The 19033-nt window shown below is 46.2% G+C and overlaps 1 protein-coding gene across 4 annotated transcripts in view; it reads left to right on the top strand.

Annotated features, from left to right (window-relative positions):
* The window catches only part of Tns3 (tensin 3), a 223324-nt gene that overhangs the window by 36128 nt on the left and 168163 nt on the right, over positions 1-19033 (top strand). For 3 of the 4 annotated variants that reach the window (XM_051200598.1, XM_051200597.1, XM_051200600.1), the window contains exon 2: positions 7647-7758. In XM_051200598.1, coding sequence (XP_051056555.1) covers positions 7647-7758 — 112 coding nt within the window. Of the gene's footprint in view, positions 1-1027; positions 1178-7646; positions 7759-19033 lie in introns of those variants that run through there. The other variant, XM_051200599.1, reaches the window with a different exon arrangement.

Below are 19033 nucleotides of genomic sequence, written 5' to 3'. Positions count from 1 at the left end.
CCGAGCAATTGCTGCAGATTGAACCCATCCATCTTCAAAGCAGCCATTCCATAGTCTCAGTAGTCAGATGTGCCTTGTCTGTAGCTACCCTCTGCTGCAGTTGAGATTGCTTTTAAGGACACAGTCCCAGGCAGGTCTACGGGCCCAGGGTAGGAGAGAGGCTGGTCTTGTTAGCCACTCTCATGGCTTTTTAAAGGGACTCTCACTCTTTCTGGGCTCCTGGCCTGTCTTTGCTCCATCTCAGCGCCTTCATCCCACCCCCACGCTCCCTTTCGAGTTTCCTTCTAAAATCCCAGACCCTGAATGGAAGGGCTGAGATGAGATTTGTTGGGATCGTCCAGAAGAGGGTGGCACTGAGAATTGGGAGAGGGCACCCATCCCCTAGGTGTGCAAGGTGGGCGGTCACTTGCTTTGAGCTTTGCCTGAAACCCCACGGTTACCGACCTTTTCCTGCAAGGTCAGCCCCCCCCCCCAACACTTTAATTTTAAAGCTTAAGAAGCAAATTGGTTTTTTAAAAAAAAGCCCCCTGTGCCTTAGTGTTTTCCTTCTTCCTACTCCAAATGCACTCTTAGCTGGGTCGTGTCGATTACCGGTCGATACTTCCCAGCGCAGAGGCAGGGTGGACTGGAGGATAGTCAAGATTTTAAAATGCCAAAAGCCCTGGGAACCTGCTGCGTTTTGATTCTCTTTAAGCCCCTGGGCCAGCGCGCCTAGAGGTTTGAAATCCTAGTAATGCCGAACCCCGAGCCAAGCGTCGGTAATTCCAGTCAGATGGCGGCAGGGAGGCGCCCCCACCCCCACCCCCCGCGGGAAGGCGTTTCTTCGCCCACTTCTCCCGCGTCTGGCTGAGCAGCGGTGCCCGGCTCTGGGCTGCGGTCTGCGGGGGAGGGCGGGCTAATTCGTGTCAGATGGAGGGCGGCCGCGCGGGGCCCGCCACTCGCGCCTGGCTTTTGTTCCTTGCGTCTGACTTCTGACGGCAGGAGCTTTTGCAGAGCCCGCCGGAGACGCACGGGACCCCGTGTCTTGCCCACGCAAGAGCCCGAGCCGTCGGTGCCCCGCGCTTGCCCGTGGACAGGGGGGCGGATCGCAGAGGTGGCCATGCGGTGGCGCGCGCTGGCCCCGGGCCCGCCCGCGAGGTTGGCGCGCGAGGCCGGCGCGCGTGGGCGTCCGCGCCAGGTGAGTGTGGCGCAGCGGGCTGATTGGGCTCCCTCGGGCACGCACGTGGGTGTCCCGGGTGGGCTATGCACTCGTGGGTCTGTGAGCGCGCGCCTGCCCCGGCTGCCGCGCGTTCGTCTGAGTGTGTGCTGGGCTGTGCACGCGAGTGTGTGACAGTGTCGAGGGGACCTCGCAGGACCGCTCGGGTGAGCCCAGGGGCAAGGTGGGAGTCGGGACCGCCCTAGACCGTTCCAGTCCAAAAGCCGCTGGAAAATGCCTCTTTGGATCTCTTTCTCTGCAGCGGAGGCGGGATACTGGCCATTGCACAGACTCGCTCTTCCGCGCGTGTTTCTTGCCGAGGTTTCTTGCAGATGTCCCGGTCGCGCCTGGAAGAGGTCTAGTGCAAGTTCCCGGATTTCCGAGGACTCCGCAGCGCCCTGTGGCTCACAAGGACCATCTTCTGTGGGGTTCAGACTAAACAGGCGCGCGCAGTAGTGGCCCCACCCCCTCTTCTAACTCTTCTACATCCAGCATCGACTTCGATTGTTTTCCCAAGGAAACTTTTGGAAGATTCTGTAGAGCGAAAGGTCTGCGTGTCAGTTTTGCTTCAGCAGTCAGACAATGGTTGCTCTAAAACAGTGGTTCTCAACCTTAATGTGACCCTTCAGTTACAGTTCTTTATTTGATGACTCCTAACCATAAAATTATTTTCGTTGCTTCTTCATAACTGCGACTTTGCTACTATTATGAATCATAAATATCTGATAAACAGCACATATGATGATACAACCCCCGTGAAAGGGACCTTATTGCGATCCGCAGCTTGAGACTACTGCTCTAAAGTGTGGGGATGTCTGTTGCTGGGGAGGGAGGCTTCCCTCCTGCCCTAGGAACTGCCTTCTGTGGGTAGGTCTGGGGACAGTTCTGTGGATATGGGAAGGGTTCTAGTTTGGTTGATTTCAGAGAAGCAAAGTTAAGCTGAGAATGTGTTTTTGATCAGTGCTGCCTGCCTAGAATGCTAGCTAGCTACCCCAATGCCCCTGCATTCGCTTCCTGTGGTGGGCTGAATATTTCCTGAAGGGAAAACATAGCTCAGATTGTGCAGACATGTCCTTGTACTATGAAGCTACTTTGCCACGGTGACCTTTGGCGGAGAAAACCTGGGTTCCCTGTGTGGTTTTGCCTTTCCGAGCCTCCCTGCCCTCCAGAGACCTCACTATCAAGGCTAATTGCCCTGGCCCTCTCCGGATGTTCTTGTGGAGCCAGCAGCCTTACTCATAACTTTGGTTACTCTTCCAAAGTTTGGCTCCTAACAATTAAATGCAATTTAGTTTCCTGAACTGGCTTTGCCAATTGCTTCAGCTTTGCTGACCCTCCCCCCTCCCCACCCCCATTTCTGGGAGAAATGAAAGCACGGGATCAGGTGAAGACAAGGGCAGCCTAACTCCGTCTAGTCTTCTTTCACAAGAAAGATGCTATGTAGCATGCACGTGAGCAGATGTTATTACACTATCTTAATAAACTCCCTGGGGAGCGAGCAATTGAAATGGCTGAGCAGGCACCACAGTGCCTCTGCTGTTTTCCACTCTGCAGCTTCTAACTGTGGACCAGTGAGCAAGAGGCTTGCAGGGAAACAGTACCTCTTTCTCCGTGCTTGGAATAAAGGTGTTTGTGACCAATGAAACGTTACAGTATCTCTCCTTGGCCCACAGACTATAGCCAGTTCATTTAGTGCACAAGTCTTAATTGAGGGACCGGGGTCTGCTGTCTGCCAGCTGGGCAGGGCTCTCAAAGGACAAAGGAGAAAGAACTTGGTACCCCACACATAGGATATGGCAGTCTAGCACAAGAGAGAAGATTATAAACAAAGAGCTGCAAGGTGGGCAGAAAAGGTATGTGCCAGCCTGGGTAGGATGAAGGGTGAATTCTGTGCCTGTCTGAATGTGGCATTGGGGTGAGCCTTATCCTTCATTGGTTGCCTGTTGGGTCTAGGTCTTATGTATCGCAGTCTCCATCTGAACAACAGCAGGGGTTGTGATAATGATGTGTAAGTGCCTTGCTAATGTGAGTATTGCAGACTCTTGTGGGGCTCTGGATACAGTGTGTCTGTTATCAAGTTGGCAATATCTAATTTGAAACAAGACACAGACATAAGGAGTATTTAATAAAGGTGCCTTAACAGTACAGGTCCAAGTGATACTGTCAGTTGTAAGGAGAGTGCTTCTCAGGCTAGTCACAGACAAGTGTCATCTGGGAACTCCAAACATTTCCCAGTGTTTTCTGCTCCTATCTCTTAGGGGAATCAGATTTGAATTGGTCTGGGGTGAACCCTAACCCAAGTTGTTTTTAAAACTGCCCAAGTTATGCCTGTGGATATGTAGCATTTAGGTCATTTCCAGTAGCTCCATTTAGCAATAGGAGAGGGAGGGCATCCTTTGCATTTAAGAGGAGTTGTGGTTTGCTCAGGGTGGCCAAGTTTAAATGTAGATGGTAGAGCCAATGCAGAGGTTCCTACTGGCTTCAGGGCACTTTCTCTTTCTGTGACAGTGTTGTCTACAGCAAATGCAGGAACATAGCCAAGGAAGCTGAAGGGCCTGGAAGATTCTAGGTCTAGAAATGGCCTTTTAGGCTTGGAAGTGGTAAAAGTTTTTGAGTTTCAGTTGCGGGAGTTCATTGGTGACATGTAGAGAGATCAGTGTGTTGATCTTCTATCCTCCAGCTTTGCTAAAGTTTTTGTTGTTGTTTAGTAGATTCATCAGATTTTTCTGCCTAGGCTGTCAGGTTACCAGAAACAAGACTATTTTACAGCTTTCCACACTGGTTGCCTTTTATTTCTTTTTCTTGCCTCATTGTACCAGTTAGAATCTTGATGTGAAATCTTGATTAGTGCCATCTCTGCCCTGTTGCATATCTTAAAAGGAAGCACCGGCTCCTGTGGCTAAGGATGTTTGCTGTAGGATTTATCTAGCCACATGTGATCAAGTGAGGAAGCCTCTTTTTCTCCCTGTTTGAAATCTTATCAGGGAAAGGCCGCTAGGTTTTGTCAGTGGATTTTTCCCATTGATTGAGAAGACCAGCTGGTTCCCTTCTTAGCTTATTAATTGCTTTTTTGACAGTTTTGCTTTTCGAGACAGGGTCTGGCCTCTACCCCCCCCCCCCACCTCACCCTCCAGAACTCTGGTATTTAAGTTTATAGAATGATATTTTGAATGTTTTAAACTCTTGCATTTCTGGGATAAGCCGACTTTTCACAATGTATGTTGTGGATTATGTAGGCTAACCCTTGTGTTATTTAGACTTGTAGTATTTTGTTTGTAACCATTTGGGGATTTTCCAGAGACTGCCGTTTGTATTCCCAACTTTGATTCCATTGTGGTCAAAGAAAATTTCTTTTCTTCAGTAGGACTTGAATGCAGTTTGATTTGTTGAGACTTGTTCTGTGTCCACAATATAGCTAAACACGCCAGTACACTTGAAAGAATGTGTGTTCTGTTGCTCTTGAGCCAGATATTCTGTTTCCGTTAGGTCAAATTGTTTGATAATATCATCCAAACCATTTGTATCCATGTTTATTTTCTGACTAGATCTGTCGATTGCTGAGAGAGGGTTGTATAACCAGATTCCACAGAAATGGTGGCCTAACAGAAATGCATTCCCTAACAGTACTGAGGAAGGACACAAATGTCATGGTTGTTTTGCTTTGAGGACCCTTGTTCACAGCCATCTCCTCCCAATCCTTACATGGTTATCCCTTTGTGAACACGGGGTCCTTGATGTGTCTGTCTTCTTATAAAGCGTGTCATTAGCTTATATTATTTTGGGTATCTCTGGGGCATTCCTGACCAACACCTCACAGGGAGGTACCCTATGCCAGGCACTGAGATTTTCATCAAATAACCAATGCCTTATGAGAGCAACATTGTATACCTATGCAGGCTACTTCCATTTAAAGAAATTTAAGAAATGAGTGTTTAAAATTATTTTACCAATTGGTAGGTTTCAATGTGGTTCTTCCTTCCATCGTTTGGCTAGCCCTTTCCTCTGCCACCTTTTTTCCACCTCCTTCTCCCCACATTTTGAGAAGATGTAATAACACTCTTATGGTCCTTGTGTGCTAAGCCTAATGTCTTAGTCATTTTCCATCATTTTTTTTCTAATTGTGAATTCTATTTACATTCTTGTCTCCTTGAGCGCCTAGTAATTTTTGACTTTGTGAATTTTACCTTGGTTGGATTCTGGGAAATTTTACTGCTGTCTTTGTGGTATTCTGGTGTGTTTTTTCTCTGAAATGTAGTTACGTTCCTGGATAGCATTAATAGCCTTGGGGCAGTGTTTTTCAAATAGCTTATGTAGGTCAAAGAGGATGTTCAAAGCTAATCTCTACAAGGATGGCCCGTAGAATAGGGCGAAATTGGGGTTCCTGATGTACAGGGCCCTGCTCCTCCAAACCTGCTAGAGAAGCATAGGGTTTGTGTTGGAAGGGTGAGGGTTTTTTTTTTTTTTTTTTTTTTCTATATTCTTGATGGGCACACACATGCTTCTCAGTTCTGACCCTTATTGAGGGCTTTTCTGAAGACCTTAAGGTAACTCACTGGACTCTGGATGCTTGGATATTCTCTGCAGCCTGGAGAGTCTCTTGGGACAGCAGTGATGGTGGGAGTGAGAGAGACAGGAGGTTCACCTTAACTTATTCTTCCCTCTGAAGTGCAGTCGTGGGTCCCTGGATGAGGATGTTCATCATCAGGTGCAGTTGTCATTGTGTGGTCTAACAGAGTGTGTTCATATAAACTAAGATTGCCCCAAAGTCACCAAGTGGAAGGGCTTCAGCCTCATTTTGGTCTCAGAGCACCTTGGCGCCTGAAGGGGTTTGCTGACCAAAGCATCCTCATCGCCTCATTTCCTGCTGCAGTATTTTGAAAACAATGGTTCTGTGTATTTTGTGCATGATTTTAGGTGTGAGGATACATTTATTCTCTGGTGAGTTTTTTGCACCAGCAGGTGGAAGAAAGATCTTGTGAATTCAGAGCTAAGTAAATAAAAATGCTGCCAGCATGGTGTTCCACAACCCCCCCCCCCCCAGGCCCTTAAAAACAGGTTAGCACATCTTGCCAGGAGAATTATTTTCTATAGATCTACACTTTTCACCTCCTCTCTTGTAGATCTTTAGCAGTACGACATACAACTGAAACTTTAATGACTTCAACTATGTGCCTCTCTGTAGCTACCACAGGGCATGAAGCAAGCATCAGTGTTCCTTCAGTGTCCCACCCATGCCACCATGCAGTGAGTTCTATGGCCCTTACTTCCGTTGACTGGGATGTGCTTGAGTGGCCGTGGACATCATAGAACTCTCTTATCCTTGCATCTTTTAGGTAGTGTGATCCTTTAATCCGTGGACCAAATGGGTACTATGAACCTGTATGTTTCCAAACACTGTTCAGTTGTCTTACCAATACTTTTGAAAAATCCATTCTGATGACAGGTTATTTCTTGTTTGGGACAGTTTTTTTAATTGTTATGAAAAATAGTATGTTGACTACACTGCATGAGTGCAGGGGGCTGGGCAGAAAGTAAAATAATTCCTGAAGCCCTGGATACTTTTTAAATTATGTTGTCAGAAATTTTAAAGTTTGTAAGAAATTATAAAGCTTCCCTCCCCTCCCAAAGTAGTTGTTACTGAGTACATGAGATGTGATACATTTTATTTTCTCAGTAAATTTCAGTTCTCTTGGTGGGTGTGCAGCATCCTCTCTCTCTCTCTCTCTCTCTCTCTCTCTCTCTCTCTCTGTGTGTGTGTGTCTTAACTAATATAGACATGATTATTACTGATCATGAACTGTCATCAGCAGATAGGCATAAAGATGTTCCTAAAACAAGATGCATGTTTCTAAGAGGCTCAGACTCTGTAAACACAAACTTGGTGGATGAAAGCTAATCTCCTCATACTAATACTTGTCATCATGATTTGAGGAAGAAGCACAAGTGTGTCCCAAGATCATCCTAGGACTGTCTTCTCTACAGGACAGCACATCTTAGCACATTGGCCCGAGAGTCTCCGAACCTTAGTGCTTAATTTGGGACACCTTTGAAAGGAAAACTATTCAGTATTGGCTTAACTGCATTCATTTTGCTGGTTGCTAATTATTCTACAAGAAAAAGCCTGAGAATCTGGGAGGGTTCAAGGTTACTTTGTTATTGCTGTGGATGATGTAAGCCTGGAGGCTGGAAGGAACATATTATCACCTAGGTAGCTGCCTAATGTCTCAGTCCTGAAGCACCCCAGGGGAGATGCGCATACTGACAGACGGTGCCCTGCCCCCTGGATTCCAGAATGTCATCCACTGGCTCTCTTCAGGAACTGTGGTTTGCTTGGTAAAGCTCCTCTTTCAGCCCCTTTCAAGGTTCACTAGATTTATTATCTCCTAGGAAAGAAATAAAAAAAGAAGACAGCACGTGCCAAGTGCTGACAGTTTCTTCTTTACTCTTTCAGTCCGAAGAATTTACCACGTGTCCTCACAGTTTTAAGAAAAAGGACTTTAAAAAGCCCAGAGTCTGTGGTGTGTGCAGACAGACCATTGAAGGTCAAGGGATTGCTTGCCGAGGTAAGTCCATGCCCTTGAATCTCTCACCCATTAGACCCAAGGGGCGGGGGTAGTAAAATGAAGACACCCATTCATCTGGGAGTTTCCAAAAGTTAAGTCATGGAATTTCCCTGTTGCCCTCTCTTTACCCTCCCATCTGGCAGGGCCTCCGGTTGTTTACAAAGATATACACTCCTAAAGAAAATTTCTAGAAAGAGCAGAGTAGGCTGCCATGGGCAATGTGACTTCAAGTCAGGATATTTAGCCCACATTTCACTTATCAGGGTTTCACTTTCAAATCTCCTATAGTCTGCAAATGAGTTAGGCTCTGTTGTTTTGTTTGTTTTTTTTTAAATTTTTTTAATGACCTGTTGTTTATTTTATGCACATTCCCCCCTCCCCCACATGTATGTCTGGATGAAAGTGTTAGATCCCCTAGAACTGCAGTTACAGACAGCTGTGAGCTGCCCCGTGGGTGTTGGGAATTGAGCCCAGGTCCTCTGGAAGAGCAGCCAGTGCTGATTTACCACTGAGCCATCTCACCAGCCTCTGAGTTAGGGTCCATTGTATGTTGGCACCTCTCAGCCTGTTTGTGGAAAACATTGATCATGTTTCTAAACATGGCTTCTTGATGCTTAAACCTTACAATTAGTGCAACTTTGAATTCTTTTCAGATTGCACATTGATAAATGTCCAAAATGGATATGGCTAGCTTCCATCACACAGTCCAGGACACCCATAAGGACTGGCCTTTGGGGTGTGATGGGGATGGCGTCCAGTCCATTGTGAGGTTTAGGGTTTCCTTCAGAGTGTTAGTTCTGCCTAGCTTTCCTTTCTCTTTTCAGCAGGCAAGCCTGAACGCTTCTTGTCTTCCTAGCTTGCCTCCTGAGTGCATGTGCCATTGGGTGCTTCCAGACTTTTTTGCCTATTCACACATAGCCCTGCCCTGCATAGTAACCTGGTCCTCACAAGATCTGGGTCACAGCACTAGGCTTTTCCTGTCCGTGCCCTGTCTGTACAGGAAGGTACCATCAGCCTGGTATAAAGGCCCTTTCTGTGTGCAGACAGACGTGGAAGGAATCCTCAGTGGATTCATGAAGCTTGCTTTGTAGTGTCTGTGAGGGAAGACAACAGCCCCGGCCTGTTCTCTGGGACCGATATACCCAGGATCGTATATAGAAAGCCATCTAATTTTATTTGTCTCGTGAACCCCCTTCTCCTGGAAATACTTCTATTTTAAGAACTGCATCTTTGGGCCTGATGAAAGGGCTCAGTGTAAACCTGAGGGTCTGAGTTTAGTTCCCAAAACCCACATAAAGTTTGAAAGTGTGAATTTACTCCTCAAAGTTGTGCTCTGCCCTCTACCCATGTCCCATGGCACCCATTGTACGCCACAAGCTCCCCTGTATTAATATTAATAAATAAAAAATTAAAAATAATTGGGCCTCTATATATGAGACTCAAGTTTGAAAATAAGGCAAGAGAAGGTGCCTTGAGGTAAAGTAGGGCTGAGGCTCCCACCTGTGTAGTCCCCTGCCACACACCAGCTAGTTCTGTGCAATTTGGGAACAATGCAATAGTGGATCAGCTGAGTCCATATGCAGATGTGCTTCCTCTGCACAGCAGCCTCAACAAAGACAAAGGTTGCTTCCCCATCTAGGACTAGGATCCACAGAGTGACTGAACCAGGGGCCTGGCAAGGTGGGTGCAGAGCTGCATCAGCTTCGTGGGACTCCAGTTAGAGTTATGCCTCCCAGGAGCCCTTTATGGAAAGTACGCTTATGGGGTCTCACATGTCTAAAACTCACACATGTCTTGTTCCAGTATGCAAGTACAAATCATGCATAGAGAAATGGAGGGGGGACTCTTTGGATGAAGGGCTTTGCTTGCCAGTACCTAAAGCAGTGACTGGCATGTACCATGCTCATTGTCCCCCAGGAAGAGTCATATTTCTTTATACAGTGCGGCCTGCTTTATTGAGGAACTAGCCCACACAGCCTTCTTCCTACCTTAATATACTACTACCCTTAGCATCTCAAGTAGTTTTTGTACTTTTACATAGAGAGAGTCAGTGGGCAAGAGCAGCAAGGAGGAGCCCAAAGCAGTGTTGAGGCTATGACTCTCAGTTGGTGTATGCTGCTTGGATGGGAGCCATTGTCCATCCATCCTGCTCTGGACAATACTCACTGTGCTGGCCCTGTCATTGCCTGGGGTTGGGGTTCCTCTATAAAGTAAGGACTCCAGGCTGGTCCTGCTGCTTCTCCGAACTCTATTTGGTTTTGTTTTTAATATGTGGTACATGAAATGTCACAGGGATTTCAGCGGGCATGTCGGAATGGTATGTGGTTGTGTGTACCTGACTGCGTGTGCTTGTGTGCTCACATGTAAATGGGGACTATATATGTAGTTGTGTTTGTACATGTGAATGGTTAAAAATAGGAAATGCAAGTGTACTGATTTTCATGAGTGTGGACATGCCCGTTCCTCTGACTGCATGTATGTGTGTGCACACATCTGTGTGCATGTGACTGTACACCGAGAAGGGGTTCACCTGAGAGCATCACACTGGCTCAGGGCACTTGGGGGAATTGTACCTGTCTGTTATACCACGCCTGTGACTTAGGTAGAGCGTGTGTGGGAGGTGCTTGAAAGAGAAGCTGGGGACTAGTGCTGTTTGAATGGAGGAGGTATCCAGCAGGCTCCTCAGTCATTGACTTGTTAGGAAAGATTTGCTAAGGTGTGTCACTCCCAGATAAACATTTCAGTTTCTCAGGTCCTAGGGTTGCATTCAGGCCTTCATAAGTGTGAAGGCCACCGTGATGGCCTTGTGGCCCAGAAGGCACTGGCATTATACAACTTTCTCCCAAGTTCTGGCTTTCTGTAAGGCTGTGAGATGTGGTGAGCACAGCCCCTGCCCCCCCCCCCCCAGGATGCTCTATTCCTTACCATTCAGTGACAGACCACAAGGCCCCCTCACACACAGCTTTAGTCTAGGACCAGAAGTATGAGAAATAGATCTGCTATCATTGCTCAGCCACTCTGGCTGTGTTTTGTTTTTTTTCTTCTTTCTTTCTTTCTTTCTTTCTTTCTTTCTTTCTTTCTTTCTTTCTTTCTTTCTTTTAATAGCAATCCAAGCTATAAGCTTGGGAGGCAGAGGCAGGTGGATCTCTATGAGTTTGAGGCCCGTCTCCAAAGCTACAGAGAAACCCACCCTGTTTTGGAAAACAAAACAATAAATAAATAGCAATCCAAATAGACTGAGACATCATATTTATATATACAAATGTAGTAATTCTGTTATTATGCAATTACTACTTTAGTGCCCTTGAATTATGTTTCCGGAATCTTCGATCTGATCTTTCTCATGATCTTTTAAAAATTATTTTTAAAATCAGTTGCTGCAGGTACTACTTAGCATAAAGATGTCTCATCTTGTCTCTCAAATGCTCCCCTCTGTTTGAGGACAATGGAGTATGTCAGGAGGAAATGCCCTGGTGCTATGCGTTGCATGTGTGAGCCCAGAATCCTTCAACGGTGCTTTCAGATGTGGAGCGCCCTGCAAGTTCCACAGGCCGCTGTGTCAGTCGGGTAGGCCTGGGAGGCATAGGAGACAGACTGCTGTGCACAGGGTGGTGGCTCACAGGCAGGCAGACCTGAAGTGCTTTAGGGAGATGCTGTAGGTTCTGCATGGTATGGGCATGGGAGGGGAGACACCACACTGCCAGAGGCAGTGGACTTTCAAAGGGTCCCAGGACTCAAGGGCTTAGTCTGTTAACTTAATGAAAGCAGCAAAGTCTGTTCAGCTTGTCTCAGGAGGAAGTGGGGGGAATCTGGCATCCCTGTATTACCAGGTATTCTGGGACAGGAACCTGTTACTCCCAGACATTGTGACCAGAACATCTAAGCTGTTTCTCTGCCCTGCTTGTAGCCTTTCTAGAGCCCAGTCCCCACCCTACCAGGCTGCAGAACTCCTAAGTCAGTGTCTCTTTATTGGCCTTTGACTGTTCAGGCTGGGTTGCCTTTGAGACCTGCCTCCCATGTTTTAATGCTTCCTTCTCAAGCCTGTTCTGGGGGAGTGTACCTGGGAAGCCATAAAGCTTCATTTCGGAGGACTGCACCCTTTCCTGAGTGGTCTTTGAGGCTGGGCCTCCCATGTGGATCCACCTCTCACCCAGGCACTTGAGCTACCATCCCTTCACAGTGCTCAGTCATTCTTGGCTGTTGCTGTACCCACTTCCGGTCAGCTCCCGTCATCCTTTGTGCGTCTGCACAAGCCTCAGTTCCTCAGAAGGTAGTTTGCTGCCCTGATTCTCTCCTAATGCCTGGATGGTTCATGAGTAGCTGCAGAGTATTATTTGCTTTCTGTCCTAGCAGGAAGCCCAGGAGGCTGAGGGGCTGGCTTTGCTTTGTGGACCAGATGTCTTGTTGCTGAGCATGTCTCTGGCACAAAGCAGTCATGTTGTTCTTGAGTGTGGCACTTGTAGCACACTGGGTGAACAAATTGATGCTTATGTATGATTACACTTGTGGTGATGGATGTTGTCTGAGTATGGTTTGTCCTCTCTATATCTCCATTGTGGATATGAAGAGGGTGGAAACACTCTGACCCTGGTATTGAGAAATGGGGTCCGGGGAAAGTCACTAGGATTTACAGAGTCATTCGCATGGACCTCAGTGATTAAATATTGGTGCTTCTACAAGAGGGAGCATGGTCATGCTTACATACCCCATACATGTATGCTTCCTGTGTCTCACCACATGTTGTCCTTGTCTGTCTTGGACATTGCCATTAAGATAGCCATTACCAGATATGGCCCTTCCACCTTGGAGAAGAACTGGGCCAAAATCGATTTCATTCATTCATTCAGCCACACACAATAGGGTAAGTTGATCAGAAAGACCCCAAAGGGCCTTGTGTCTAGTGGGCAGGTGTGGAGTGCAGGCATGCATTTAGGGTACCTGTGGAATGAAGAGAAGGATGCTAATTCTGGGGAGAAGACAGGCTCTGTGAACCAAATTGTTGAAGATGACACTCCGATTGGCTGTTTCTCAGCTTCTCCACTACCCCAGCTGAGAGCTTCTGAATGCCTTTGAGTCTCACATGTGCCCCAGGTCGTTCAGAAGGCACATAGGGACAGCAGGCTGCTTGAAAATCTAGATGAAGTTGGCAGATAAGTGCCCGACTCACCCATCTGTAACTTTTTCCCAAAGCAGTTAGAGGTGACTCCCCTGACAACTCTAGCCCAACCTCATCCTTAGTTCCTCTCTATTTTCCTTCTTAAAATGCTCCTGTGATGACCTTGCCTGGCTCAACATCCCCTCCATCCCCTCCACTCCCTACACCCCCCCCCCCCCGCACCATCAGTCTTGCTCCATCCTGAGGCACGGTGGTGTGGCAAAATCTTCCAGAAAAACAAGAAGGGAGAAGAGGCATCTGGGAGACTCTTTTCTCTCTTATGTTATTTATCTGGTGCAAAGCACCATGACTCTTCCTCTCATTCTGCCTCCTGTTCTCACTTCTCAGTTCTGTAGTTTGACAGAGATGTTCCCTGTATTCTGCAAAGAAGTCCTGGGCTCTTCCCACGGTTCCTCAGGGGTCTGGGTGCTTAGTTAGGCTTTGAGGTTTCTGTGGGCCAGGGACATCTGGGTCCTGTTAGTCAATTTTGCAGGCAGATTTGATTTAATTTTCTTTTTTGAGTACACTGATAAAATGCAAGCTTTTGCTCAACAATATCTATGATCCAGACACTTTTAGAGCAGTAAGTAGGATTTCTGATTTTCAAAATATTGCTTAGTCAGTGTTCTCTCTAGGTGCTCACTGCCGCCAGGGCCACCACTGGAGACAGCTGCTGAGTCTCCATATAGAGTGTTGGAGGAGATGAAAAGCAGAGAGCGATTCACTCACAGGCTCATTTATAACTTGCTAAATATCTGTAGAGTGTTGTATAAAGACTCTGCCAACTTTGTCAGCCTGCAGCCTGGATTCCCAAGGCTCGTGGAGGCACTTTGAAGAATAGTAATTCCAAGACGACATAAGCAAAGTCAAGCCTTTTTGATCTGAACCATGGCAGTGGAAGCCTGGATTCTTAAGCCTGACTTTGCAAACTCTTCTGTAAGTAAGGAGTCGAGGTATGCTGTGTGGACTCTTCTGTGGAGCAGATTGCGGGCAGGCACTGAACCCAGGAGAGAGGACAGGAAGGGAAGCCCTGTGAGTGTCATGTGCAGTGCTGACGGCACCAAGCCTGGCCCTGAAGCTCTTAACATTCCACTTTTGAAGTTGGTTAAATTCAAAACCTAGTCATTGCCTGAGACGTGTGCTGTGTTTCTGTGTATTGAACAGACTCGCCTTTAAAATCCTTTGTTTAAAAATTAGATGACGACTTTTTCTTCTTGACTTCATTATGTTAGGGATGCTGCCTGTTTAAAAATAAATATTATGCCAGGCAAAAGAATTTGGCCTTAAACTCTAAACAAATTGACATTTTATATTTTTTTTCACCTTACATATTGAAAATTCTCACCCCTACCCCCTTCTGTTTGCGGTATTTATAGCATGCAGATGTGGTAAAGGTTTCAGGCTTACCCATCTTTTCATTTATATTCTTGCTGCTCAGAATACCTGCTCCTGCTCACTGTCAAAAAGAAACTCTATGATGGCTAGTGTTCATTTCTGCCTCCTCTGTTTCCTAGTTGGCACATTTGGAATTCATGTAGTTAGTGCTGTTGGTTTTTTCATGGATTAAGCAGTTTGCCCATTTTTGCCCCACTCCTTTGAGCCAGTCTGTGATGTTTCTCCTGTATCAGCTTCTTAGGGATGGATGGGCTCCTTGTGTTTGTTTCATATTATAAAAAGAGCTTTGTATCTTTTAGCATTGGCTTCTGGAAAGTGCTTTCACATATCAGATTTTTAGCAAGCATGGATTTTAAATACTACCTCATATTTTACTTGTAATTTTTCCACACACACACACACACACACACACACACACACACACACACACACACACACATTCATTGTAGAAAATTTTTCTTTTCTGTTTCTTTTTTCTTTGTCAAGACAGGGTTTCTCTGTGTAGCCTAGGCAGTCCTGGAACTCGCTCTATTAACCAGTCTGGCCTTGAATTCACAGATATCCACCTGCCTCTGCCTCCTGAGTGCTGGGATTGAAGGCATAAACTGCCACCTCCCAGCCCAATTTTTCTTTTCATAGCAGAAAGGTCACTGCTATCACAATGCTACCTCTTTCTTGTTACCCAAGGAGAGGTAGTGGCAGCAGGTGATGATTGGGTCCTCATTGAAGGGAGCTGGGACAAGCCACCCTTCACTTGGGTACAGTTCCCGACTGATGTCTGCATCATTGGCTTAGTGACCATGGAACCAGTCATTGCACCAGACATGGAAGAGCCTTTGCCTCCTGGCTCACCATGTGCTCAAGTCAGGCTCATGTTGAGATATGTGCTGGCCTAGAACTCACTTTGTAAGAGCCAGGTGTCCTCAAACGTGTAATCCTCCTGCCTCAGATCTCCTGAGGGCTAGTATTATGAGCATAGGCCATCAAGTCTGGCTTGTGCTTCTATTTACTGTTTGTAAAATGAACCGAGAATGTGAGAATGTGCTTTTCTCTGGTTACTGTAGGAGCTATCAGGACAGGGCCTGTAAAGCAAGTAATACAGTGGCCAGGTAGTTCTGGTCCGTTGACTTAGATTTCTTGTCTTGAGATATCTTTTTCAAAAATCTCAAAAACCAAAAACCCCTCTATATTTGTTAGTAGTGTCGCCACCAGTGATTTTATCAGAGAGGTTGTCAAGCTCCTGGTTTTGGATGTAGGTATTTTATAAAGAGAATTTCTACTTGAATCTGAGATTTTTGCCATCAGTGTGACAAGCTCACATTGATTAGCTTCAAGAATCTGGCAAGCAGTGCCTTCATACCTTGTTTGCCAAGACCCTTTCAAATAAAAACGGTGTTCCTGAGTAAGTTGCTAGTTTAGCTGACAACTCACAGCTGCAGCAGTGCTCTTGTTGGATGGTCCTGTGCACACATGGTCCCCCTTCAGGTTGTCCGCTTCCCAGATGCTCAGATACTCATTGCAGACTTCCCCCTGCTCTCACAGAATATCAGAGAGGTGTCTTTACACCAGGATACTCTTTTTTTTTTCAAAAATGTTTACTCATTTATGTGTACAGTTGTTTTGTCTGCATATGTGTTCACACACCAGTGTAGGGCCCTGCATGGACCCTCACGGTGCCTTGAGCAAGCCTGAAGCTGTTGGACAGAACTCCTTGCCCCAAGGCTTTTGTTGGTACTCTTCCCATTTTGATGATACATACCTTGTGACAACACACCTTGTGACAACAAACACCTTGTAGGGAGGAGCTAAGCCTAAAATTCCTGTAATTTTCCACTGTGCTGTGAGTCAGTATTTAAGCCCATTCTTTCCCCTCAATAAAAGGCATTCGACATTCAGCGTTCCGACATTGCCATTGAACGAATGACCCGCTGTCTTGTCTTTATTTCAATCTCTAGACCTTCGCCCGATTTGTGGAACAGATTGTAGCATGGGTGCTACACACCAGATAGGATTACAATTATGGAGGTTGTGAACTGCCATGTGTGTGTGCTGGGGATTGAACTCAAGACTTGCGGTTTCCCCACTGTGTTAACTAACATAAGAGAAAGGAGGGAGAGCTATATGAAAATATTTTGGCCTCATCAACCCACTATGAGGTTTTGGGGACCTAGAGGTCTATAGACCCTCTCTGACAACCACTGGCTTAGACCAGGCCTATGGATGACCTTTCTGTGACTCACACAAGGATGGAGTGAGGGGGAAGCTAGACTAAATATGACTCTGGAGGAGGAAGTGGGAGACATTGAATAGACAGCAGAGTGTAGCCAGCATGGAGGCAAGAGGCTTCCTAAAGTATCACAGAACAAGTGCATGAAGGCTCTTGGAGCATGCTATCTTTCTGGGTGATACTGCGTGGGTGTGGCAGTGGCAGAGGGGCCTGAGCCAGGTGGGAAATAGGGTTCTGAGTGGAATCTGTGGATGGATGAGAAGGCACTCAGCTATTACACATGGAGAGCTCAGGGGACCATTAGTACAAGGTCCTGTGGGGACTTTGTGGAGACTGAAAGAATACCCCTGAGCCCCATGAGCCTGGTGTTGGGGGGAAGGGTCATGGGCCAGGAGGAAGGAAGCCATTCTGTTAAATGGCATCTGCTGGGACTCTGAACAGCTGACAGTGGCATTGACAGATGCTTCTATGTCCTCTTTATGGCCATCTTTCACATGAGGAAGCTTCTGTCTTGGGGCATACTGAGTGATTTCAGCAGGAAGAAGTTGGTTCCGATGTTGAGGGGGCAGAAGTAGATGAGTAATGGCACTGTTCTCTCTCTCTCTTTTTTTTTTAAATTTTTAAATTTATTTTTACTTTTTAATCTTTGGATGAGAAAAGCATACAGGTTGATCTAAGAGTCTAGAAACCAAAATGTTGCAAAATCTGAAATTTGGATGCACAAAATCTTTCAGATTTTGGAGCATTTCAAACTTTGGATTTTTGGAATAAAATCATAAGCCAGAAAAAAAAATCTATGAAAATGTTCCCAAATATGAAACATCTTGGTTCCACATATTTTGGATACTGGGGACTCAGCCTGTAATTGTCTTTATGATGAACAGAATTCTTGCCCATGAAATGACTGTGATGAAGTCTTGGGGAAATTGTAATGAACATATTTATACAACATGTCTCTGTACCACCTGGGTTTTAATCCACCAATAATGGCTCAGGAGGTAGAATCACAGCCTGAGGGAGTACCACTTGATAGGCTAGAAGTCAAGGATTTATGAGTTGATTTTCATTTGGCAAATGATGCCACAGCTGGTAGCTTAAATGTCAATAATCACAGCACTTGAGAGGCTGAGATAGGAGGTTTGCCATAGGTTTGAGGCTAGCCTGAGCTATAAAGTGAGGCTCTGTCCCAAGAACAAACACAGCAATAATTTTCTTCTTCCCTTCCTTCCTTCTTTTAAGAATTTTAATTAGTTGATAAATTAATTTAAGATTTATTGACTTTTATATGTATTTGTGTCTTGCCTGCATGTTCATAGATTCACCATATGTGGGTCTCATGCCCACGGAGGTCAGAAGAGGGTACCAGAAACCCTGGAACTGGAGTTAGAAACAACTGTTAGCCATCATGTGGGTGCTGGGAATTGAACCTGGGTCCTCTGAAAGAGTACCGGTACTCTTAACCACTGAGCCACTCTTAACCACTGAGCCATTTCTGCAGTTCCATCCATTTATTCTTAGTTGTTTAGGACCATTTGTTTAGTAGGCAGCATTAAATACATGTTTGAAATGTCAGAGAACAAATATAATAGTATTAAAAGAAAAGAAAAAGCCCAGTATTTAAATCAAAGTGTGATGACGTCTGGGAAGATGGGTGGGATTGATTGAGGGACCAGACAGATGGGGACACTTGTCTTTGGGGGCCTGAGGGCCCCAGTGATTTTGGGGCGCTCCCACTTGCTTCTCAACTTGGAGGATCAAAGGCTGTCAGGCACAAGGTCCTTGCTGTATGTTATCCTGTTGACTCTGGGCTTCTACCAGCATACCTGCAACAGGTCATGATTGGTTCAGTTAATGTATGGCTGAATCTTCAGGTTTCATCCAGACTCTGGCCTCCCCTTAGTAAAATGAACAAAGATGAGTGCTTCCTGCTGGGATATGATGAGATTTTAGGAATACCTGTGCAATCCATGCTGTAGGCACTGAATAGTGAGTTACCTTTTTGTGTTCCACTAGTGTTGCCCTTGGCAGAATCTGATAGTACACAGCAAAGCCTGTCTGACCTCCAGCTTGCAGCCTGCCCGAGAGATGGACTATTATGATGGTCTGACATGATAAGCCTTGAGGTCAGAGGCACCGAGGCATCTGGGTGGGCCCCAGAAGCAAGCATAGGATAGTTAGAACAGACATTGGACCCAGACTAGGGTACACAGGGGGTGTGTGGGAGTTGCCATTGTGGGTTCACTGAGGACCTTGGGTTGATGCTGAAGTGGCTGAGCTTTCTGTGTGGTTGATAGGACATTGGCTTATTTTCTGTGATGGTCACAAGGCAACAAATGCCTGACAGAAACCTGAACAAGGGACAGAGATGGCTGAATTTCACTGTGCTGTGAACCTGCTGTCAGTGCCTTGGTACAACTTTTCTTCCTGATTCTTGGATCTGGGATGTAAGATTCAGGGGACCAATTTGTTCGCTCTAGGTTTCTTCTTAGAGACTGTTG

The sequence above is a fragment of the Phodopus roborovskii genome, unplaced genomic scaffold (assembly GCF_943737965.1).
Source record: "Phodopus roborovskii unplaced genomic scaffold, PHOROB, whole genome shotgun sequence".
NCBI lineage: Eukaryota > Metazoa > Chordata > Mammalia > Rodentia > Cricetidae > Phodopus > Phodopus roborovskii.
Note: the sequence above shows the minus strand (reverse complement) of the source record. Positions and strands in the feature narration are given on the sequence as shown.